Here is a 9,017-nt window from a genome sequence, read left to right on the forward strand (position 1 = left end):
GAATTATCTGCATCGTCTTACAACGTCTTACAACACGTTTTTAAGACACTGATTGGGCCAAAAAAGTATATATATTTTGAAAGAATGGACTGCCGTTAGAAGGAGGGGGGAAAGTAAACGGGAAGACATGCTCAACATGGAGAAACACACACACACACACACAAAGACAAGGCAAGAGACAGCGAGGGTACAAAAGGGCCCCTGACCTCTCTATTGTGAGATCAGAGATGAGCCAACACTACAGCTGGTAGGGTCAGCGTGCAAACAAGGTCAAGCCGACTCAGTCCTGTTATACTCAACATCAAAGACAAGTCCAGGACCTGTCATGCTCCTTCTGAGCTGGGTTGAAAACAGCGGCACTAATCTCACTGACCACTCGCTGCTGCTCTCATTGAGAGGACAGAGGTCAGCAGGGTGTACAAAATCCTAATAATTTGATTCAGTTGCGGCAACTCGCTGAAGTTAATGGATCCTTTGCACTTTGGACCCGTCTTGTCTTTGATGAATAGAGAAGGGAAGAAAAAAGAATGAGGCTGAATTAACATATTTCGGTGAATGAGTTTAAACCTAAGAATGGTGCATTCTCCTTTTTTGAATCAAAGCGAACGTAACTTGTCAAAGTGAAATGAGAGTGAGGGACTCTTGCTAAATGAATGTTTCAGAGATTAAAAAAATAAATAAATAAAGGTCTCCACAGTGAAAGGATCTGCAGGGAACATAAACTTCAAAGTCCAATTTTATGAAATGCTGAAAACATTTCAGCTGTATAAGCTCCTTAGTTGGGAATGTTAAGGTCACAGTGGCTGCATGATAGAAAAAAAAAACATTATTAGGGATGACCACAGGAGAGAGGCCTGATATTTGGGAGGACAGTCACCTGAGTACTTGCCCTCACCACTGTCCTTTTGCTTACTCCATCTTTGCAAGAATTTTAATGAAAAGATACCAGGGGAGATTTTGGAAATGCGATTATTGCGCAACTGTGCGCAGCTGCTCACGGTCTAATCTCCTCATGACAGCACAAAAATGAGGAGACTTTCTTCATCTGTCATTCCTGCCTAATCCCATGTGCACCCCTTGCCACACTCGCCAACTGTTTGAAAACCTCAGGTCTCCCCTTGGAAACCTGAACTTCCACTTACATTATGTTAATGACTGTTTGTGAAACTGTAGAAGTGCGACTATGTTTTAGTGCACCCGTACAACTGTTTACTTACATTTAAATGACTTGAGACTGACAGGTTTCACCCTTTAATCAGATATGACTGTCTGGACTGAGAGCTGCAGCTAATTAAACCAACAGCTGGGTGAGATCAGGAAACCAGATAAGGAGCCGTTACCGCGTGCTAAACTGGTCAGCCTCAGTGGGGGAGAATGAGTGGAGAATTTTCTAGCATGTGTGAAAACGGTCACTAGAAGATGGATGTTGCCAGCATTACTCACATACTGATGAATCTGTGCTATTTATATACACAGCTTAACCCAAACAATTTATGGACTGGACTTAATTGTGGTCTTAAACGGAGTCTGCATGTGAGGGAAAGTAGGGGGATCGACAAAAATGCAGTGCAAACCATCACAATACAGGATTAAATACGTGTTTATTGTAATGCATTACATGTGGGCAGTTATTTGCAATGAGCAAAATAAAAACAAACAAACTGAAAATTAAGTATTATTTGCAATGTTTTCAGATGCAAACATAAATATGACAGTATTATATATCAATGAAACTGTCAAAGGCAGACATATTCCATGAAAAGCTTCCATTACAACAACATATATATTTACAAATTAAGTGTGAGTGACTGTGTTATACATGCTTTTATACACTCCATCATTAAGTACACCATGTGCAGGCTAAACTATATATTTTTTGGTTAAACAGTTGCACAGTGACTGCTTCTCAGTGACTTGCTTAAAACAACAGGTGAGCAATTTTCCTTCAGCCTGGGGGAACATCACTACACCAGGGTCATGACCTTCATTGAGGCCGGCTGGAACCTACGAATCTTTTTCTTCAGAGCTCGAGAAGCTTTAATCCTGCAGGCTGATGGCTCGGGTGGTGGGAGCTGCTGGAGGGGCCTTCCAGCAGCAGTGGGCCCCAGAGCAACCTCAGCCCAGACCAGACTTCCCTCCTCGTGACTGTCCACCTGGTCCTCCTCGTCTAGAGACAGACTGCTGTCAGAGTCTGAGAGAGACTGGAAGCTCTGGCTGGACTCGCTGTCTCCAAAGCGGTTGGTGGTGTTGTCACTCATCTCCCCCTCACTGCTTTCCGCAATGGTAGAGTGAAACAGGGAGGCACATTCAGCTGAATACTCAGACTCACATCTGGGTGGGTAGAGGCTGGACATGTGGTAAGGTGCTGGAGGGTATCTGGCATTGAGATTGTGAAAGAAGAAAGAGTTAGTGGACATGGAGGTCTGGAAGGGACGAGGTGGTCCACTCCACTGGCCTGGCTTGGCACTCATACTGCGGACCATCTGCATGCTCCCTGGTGCCTGAAAGTGGGGATCTTTTGACCTCTGATGCTGAGCACTTGCCACCTGGAACATCTCTGCATTTGACGGCCACTTGGCAGCTCCTTGTCTCCGCTTCCTCTGAACTACAGACTGTTCAGACTCCATGCATGGAAGTCTCCGGCTTTTACTGGACTTTGTTACAGCAGGGACGGGATGTGGCTTAGGATGGACTTTGTGGTTGTACATGATTCCGGGGCTACAGTGGCTGGAGTCTGAGCCTGAGCCCTGTCTGCGCTCCTCTGTGTGACAGGTGATTATTTTCTGGGTGGTTTTTCCCTTTACCGACCTCCTCTGTTCTCCTTTAGTGCCACCACCAGTCTCTCTGGTCCTTTCGCCAGACGAGTACCCGTATTGCTGCCTCACAGATCGAGACTTATCAGCACCTTTTCTTCTCAGTTTCACAGCTTTGGTTTTACGGTCTGCCTGTCTCACCTTGACTCTCTGGGATCCAGCAGGGACAAATTTGGCATGAACAAACTCCGTGGAAGCTGTGTGACCAGCGTGCACTTCAAAGCCTTGACTCTCCTCTGTGCTGGAGCTATGAGCCATCACCGGTCTCTGTCTATGGTCCTTCCTCTCTTCTGGTCTTGACCCTGGATTTTCCCCACATCTCTTTTCTGAATGGCTTCTTGGTGCACTGTCATATTCTCCTTGGGGCTTTCCATTCTTTCTTTGGGTTGAAGTGGTGATCTCATCAGAGCTGTACATGGCAACAGGAAAAGAGTACCTATATGGAACCTCTTGATTTCTCTCAGGCTCTTTGTGGTTTGTGTTATCAGGGGGCTCTTGACTGGAGAATGTCATACAGTGTCTCTTCTGGTCTCTATCCTGTTGCATGATGTTTGTGGTCAGAGCTGGATGAGGTTGCCGCAAAAACACCTCTTTCTGAGACACGTCTTGAAACATTGTTATAACTTCAGTTGGTTTCCTGGGATAGTCGCTGTGTGTCTGCCGAGTCTCTGTGCCTGCTTCACTCTGGATTTTACTTAAGCTGCGCTGTAGGAGCTTGTCAATGTATCCAAGGGTCTTGGTCTCTTTGCCCGTTTGTGCCCTCTGGTAAGATCCATTCATTAAGGCTACTTGACCCTCTATGAGTCCAGGTGTGGCTGGGTTGCCTCCAGCGGAAAAGATTGGGCTCTGGAGAGCCACAGCATGCAGAGGGCTGGGGTAATGGTATACTTCTGTTCCACTGCGGGACACCAGGTTGCTCTGAAACTTGGGATCCATTGTGGAAGTCTTCAGGTTTGGGCAGAGAGAGGGTTTCTTTGCATCCCCAGATTTGAAGTAGCTTGGCCCTTGAGCCATCATCCTGTCAAGATCACCTGAAAGGCAACACAAAAACATCCCGATTAAGTCATTCGTTGAAACTATGTGAATGTTTCCTTTCTTAAATTAGGGATAAAGAGACATGGTTACCTGTTGACACAGGTCTTGGTCGTGTCTGTTCGGTGCCTGTAGTGCTTGCTCGGATTCTGCTGCTGCCAAGATGGAGGCCTGTGGCACGTGGCGGGTTGGGTTGGGTCGTGCTCTCATCAGCAGAGCGTCGGCGGCAGACATCAGCTTGTGACGGAGGGCTAATAAAGGGGTTGGGAGGGCTCAAGGGAACGAGAAGGCTTGTCTGGGACGATGACAGACATTCGCTGTACACAGAGGTGCAGGAATTTGACAAGGAGCAAGAACCACCATCACTGAGCTCGTAAAAACCTGTAGAGAAAATATCAATTTAGCATTTTTCTATTAAGATTATGTCATGAAAGTTAGATGCAGGCATTGCTTTGTCCTATGAGGCAAAAAAAAGTGAGTGAGTGTGGGCACTATACACACCTGAGCTTGGCCTGCTATCACTCTCCAGCTGCTCTGTGGAGGCCTTGCTTACATCCAGCTTAAGCTCACTGATTTGCTGATCCAGCTGTTGCAAGTGAGACTTCAGGCCAACGTCCTGTTTTCGAAGGCGAGACTGTAAAACAGGCAGCACAAAACATTTTAGCCCCTAAAAAACTACATGTGGCACAGCTTAAAGCCAAAGGTAAAGTGTATTTTGAATTTCTCAGAAGAGTATTATACAATTAAGATCTTGCACAAAATACACTTATATATGAGCAGGGAAATTAGTCATTAAGGTCAGGATATATGTTAACAGTATAACAGTTTTATAAAGATGGGGTCTGTTGTTCAGATAAAGGATGCCCTAATCTAGAGCCATTAGAAAAACAAAGCTGTGGCTCAGCTGTGGCTGATGATTAACCCCAGCAGGACATGGGGGAACATGGAAGAAGCAGTGGTGGGTAACTCATTTCTCCCCCACTGCGAGGGCCTGGCCATTGTGTAAACTACTAGAGGAGGAAAGCTTGGGGGTTGGGTTAAGGGACTGTTTGCTTTGCAGTGAAGGCTGGGCATTTACAGTTACAGTTCTTAACATTATTAAAATAATAATAAAATGCACTCTTTAATTAATGTTTAAAAATCAGGTTGGGCAATTAATTGTTAAAGTTTTTGACGACATGTGTAGCACTGAGTTAGATGCCGTGCGGTACATTGCTGTACATTGGGAAACAATGTGAAAACATTATTTAAACATAAAGCTGACAGACGTGTCCACAGTCTGTCCTTCAGTGGTCCAATGTTGCAGTCAAGCAGATCACCTTAATCCCTGCACTCCCTCTGAACACTTAACAACAGCAGCCTTCATGGAAAAAGCTGGTCATACCAAACTCCACAGAGTAAATTGTTTCCAACACCAGAGAGCCTCTAAGGGCCAAGACTCTCAGTGGGTGTCAGCGACAGAAAAATATCCACCATTTAAAAAAGATTTCCTAGCATTAGTGGTTAATGATTAAGAACATACCCCCACCACCACCACCACATCCTCAGTAACACACATGCACTGTGTTAGATTTAATAGGATACGATTAAAGCCCTCTTCTGAACATCAGTCCATCCTAAAATCTATCTATCTATCTATCTATCTGGCATTTGGCTCAAACCCCCTTGGTCCTGCAGTGAACCTTGATTTATGACATCTATCTGACTTCCTACCCCCAGCTGAGCGCATGAAAGTGCGTCTGGTAATAATTGAAGACCTAATCCACATGAGCATCAGCTGACGGCCTTTCCCAAGGACAATTGAAGTTTTAAATGGAAGGACGTGTAATAAAAGTTAACAGTCATACCAGAATACTACACACGCACCACATGAAAAAGATGGGTAAAGTTAGATAGATATATAATGTAATATATGTTCATACTAGCTGTTGCTTCAGTGCAGTTAGGGTCGCCTCCAGGCGCTGCTCCTCGGCTCCCACGGTCCTGGCAGCCTCTGAGCCTGCGTGGACAGCAGCGAGCGGCTCCTCTCGGTCCATCCTGAGCGCCCAGCTCACCATGTCGCTCTGTCTGTCCTTGAGCAGATGCAGCTCCTGCAGCCCGGCCAGAGCAGCCTGCAGCCTCTCGCCGACCCTGCTGCGGTCCACTCCGGCTGCAGCTGCGCTCATCATCCCTGCACAAGACCCTTTCCTGCTCAGCATGCTGGAGAAAAGGTCATGATCCAAAAAAATACAAAAAAAATACAGAAGAAACAGTCCCAATTTGAACGCTGGTCTCTGATGCTCGCCCCGTGTCTGTCCTGATGCTGCTGTTGACCTGGTTAGTGCTTTAACTACCTGTTAGAATAAATCTTGAGAACGGGGAAAGACTGAGCTCCTCCCACAGACCAAATGGCCTCCCTCACTATTGGCTGATGGCCTCTGGGTCCCAGTAAACATCTGGTACTAATCTCCCCATTCAAGTCGTCAGTGAAGCTGTCCTGACATGTCCCTTTGGATTATACCACACATGACACGTTTGTTATAAGTGATAACGTCGTATACCAAAGAAAGTGATTCCAACGACACTAAACTGGTTCATGTATGGGGCCACTAAATAAAAAACATTGCAAATGCTAAACATTAAAACACATGAATATGCGGTATATTCTATAATATATATAGATATATATCTCTATATCTATATATATTTCTACCATTCTGATTAGTATTGAATGAGTAGTCAGTGGTATTTGCTTTGGAGACTTGACAGAAAAAAACCCCACATGAAATAAATGATAGAAGAATGTTGCCCTCACGTGGTAGTAAAGGTTTCTTGCAGTTCATAGCAGCTGAAGTTTTATGACCAGACAAACAAATATAGTGTTGAAACATCCAGAGTATACAAAACCATGTCAATGCCAGAAGAATAAAACACATGTGGAGTGAATCACTAATCTAATAAAAAGCTTGTAAAGTCTGGCTAATCGTCAATTTTTTTGACACATGATCTCTCAAGTGTCTTTCACTTTGTTGTTGTTTTTGTTGGTTAAGGGGAATTAAGACCATACTTAATATTTTCTTGTTTCTTTTTTATTTGCATCTTCTCCTCCTTCTTGTCTATATGTAGTTAGTAAGCTTGCGGTGGTGCGCAATAGCAGTTGGCCTCCATGATGTTGCTTTACTGCCCTCTTATGGTTTCAGCCATCCACTGCTTCCCCTCCTTACATCTTCTCTCACAGTCTTCTCCATCTCCTGGTTTTAAGACACTTGTAGAATTCAGTACAACACAGGATTATGGAAGGTGGAATAATAAACTCAAAAGGATTATTCAAGTATAAATTGTGTTGTTGCTTCAAATCTTTTTGGGTTTGGATATTCAACTCATATAAATGTAAGCATAGTATTAAAAAGACACTTAAAATGTGTTGTTGTTATTATTATTATTATTATTATCATCATTATAATAATATTAAAACCTCCACATGTTATGTAAGTCAATATGTTAATATCAAATGACACATATTTATAGTCATCAATAAAGAGGCTCCTCCTGCACCTTCTGGTCTCAGGTTTCTGGAATGGTGACCTGAAAACTTTCAAATCAGTCATTATTGATAATTATTTTTGCTATAAAGAAACAACATGTTATAGAAACCAGTTCTTAATAGACAGGAAACAACAAACACTTGTTAAACACAAACAGCAGCTCCAAAACTTTGGAATGATCTGCCTTTGATTTGAATTGATTGCATTGTATGGCTGCTATTTCTTCTTGTGTGTTTTTAATGATTTTTAAATAGTTTTAAGCTGTTTTGACCCGCGTCTTCCTCAGAACCTGCCTAAAGTGCAGAGGCAGCTTGAGTCATAAGACAGGTATTACTGTTCTGTTGAGTTGCTGTACGTCTAAAAAAGAGACAAATGTGGCACTTGTTCTCCTTGTCAATAATCTGATTACAAATAAATAAGGCAATGATTGAGCCCTCATCACGGGCCAAGGCAACGTCAGGATATCAACAAACTATATAGCTGCTGTTCTCACTGTGTGACAGGTGGGCAGAATCTTTCATGCTGATATCTGCTGCTATCTTGAAGCTGCAGTTCAAAGGAAATACCAGAATACCAGGAGGAGTGTACACCTGTATGAGTACCACACACATACACACACACGCACACACACACACACACACACACACAGTTTTGTGCTGTTTCTTCTTCTTAGGACAGTACATTAACTTACGTTCATTTGGACAGCATAAACAAAGCATGACCCTAATGTTAAACACAACAAGTCAATGCTTAACACTAACCTCAACCTAATCACAATTCAAAGATTATCCCTCAATTTAACCGGTTGCTCAGAAATCTCATTAGGACCATGTTATGGTCCCCATGTTAACCCCATGTCATAACCTTAATCTAACCTCAGCCTAACTTAAAAACATGTATTCACTTTACATTATGTGGAGTTGATTTTTGTCCCAATAATGTATCTGTGTGTAGACAGATTCAGGTCCCCACAACATGAGGACTATGAGGTCACACACACATACACGGACAGGGTTAAATTCAAAGAAATTCCAGTTTTATAACATACGGATTACATGCAGTTAAGTATTTTGACAGTAAATCCTTGTTGAAATCAACTGAATTGAAAATAGTTTTAACCACTACAGGACACTAGAGGGCAGTGTCACACTACTTCTTCAATCTTGTAAGAGAAACCCTTTTTTTCCAGTGCGGCCAGAAATTATGAAGTGAATGAGTTTGTCACCAGGAAGCCGATCATGACATTTGTAGATTTTTTGGAGATATATCGCTCAACCATTTGTTTATGCGTCCCTGATTGCATGACCACAACCCCATCACTTTGATGGTGTGCTGGTAGGACCCTCATCAAGATGTCCACAGTATATATACAGTACTGCAAATATACAGTGCATTGTGAAGCCCACTCCTCACAGGTATGGCGTCATGTCCTTGTCATGCTGCTGGCATACAACATTGCTTTGTGATGCCTGGATTTCCCTCGGCCCCCATCCCCTTCAAAGCACTTCCTTTAGGGTGACATCAGCTGTGGTGCTGCTCCAAAAAAAAAAAGGTGACCGCTCTTTAGCAATCAAGGGTGCTTTGCACTCAATTCAATGAGGCACTTGTAGTCTGATCAACACAAAAACAACTTTTTACCCACCACTTG

At 43.4% G+C, this 9,017-nt stretch overlaps 1 protein-coding gene across 1 annotated transcript; it reads right to left on the bottom strand.

Moving 5' to 3' along the window:
* Window positions 1-1,584: 1,584 nt before the first annotated feature.
* Window positions 1,585-6,180, bottom strand: dact2 (dishevelled-binding antagonist of beta-catenin 2). Its single transcript, XM_044045024.1, has 4 exons — window positions 5,768-6,180; window positions 4,347-4,479; window positions 3,939-4,226; window positions 1,585-3,844 (listed from the first exon to the last, which is right to left on the bottom strand). Exons 1-4 carry the CDS (start codon window positions 6,041-6,043, stop codon window positions 1,965-1,967), a joined length of 2,577 nt encoding a protein of 858 aa, XP_043900959.1. The 5' UTR covers window positions 6,044-6,180; the 3' UTR covers window positions 1,585-1,964.
* Window positions 6,181-9,017: the final 2,837 nt, after the last annotated feature.

This window comes from Solea senegalensis, linkage group LG15 (genome assembly GCF_019176455.1).
Source record: "Solea senegalensis isolate Sse05_10M linkage group LG15, IFAPA_SoseM_1, whole genome shotgun sequence".
NCBI classification, from domain to species: domain Eukaryota; kingdom Metazoa; phylum Chordata; class Actinopteri; order Pleuronectiformes; family Soleidae; genus Solea; species Solea senegalensis.

Excerpts from the sequence above, each read along its gene's own strand:
- dact2 (XM_044045024.1), bottom strand. The coding sequence starts at position 6,043 with ATGCTGAGCAGGAAAGGGTCTTGTGCAGGGATGATGAGCGCAGCTGCA. Across the intron at positions 4,227-4,346 it reads TGATAGCAGGCCAAGCTCAG|GTTTTTACGAGCTCAGTGAT; the intron begins GTGTGTATAGTG and ends TTTTCTCTACAG. Across the intron at positions 3,845-3,938 it reads ACCAAGACCTGTGTCAACAG|GTGATCTTGACAGGATGATG; the intron begins GTAACCATGTCT and ends GTTGCCTTTCAG.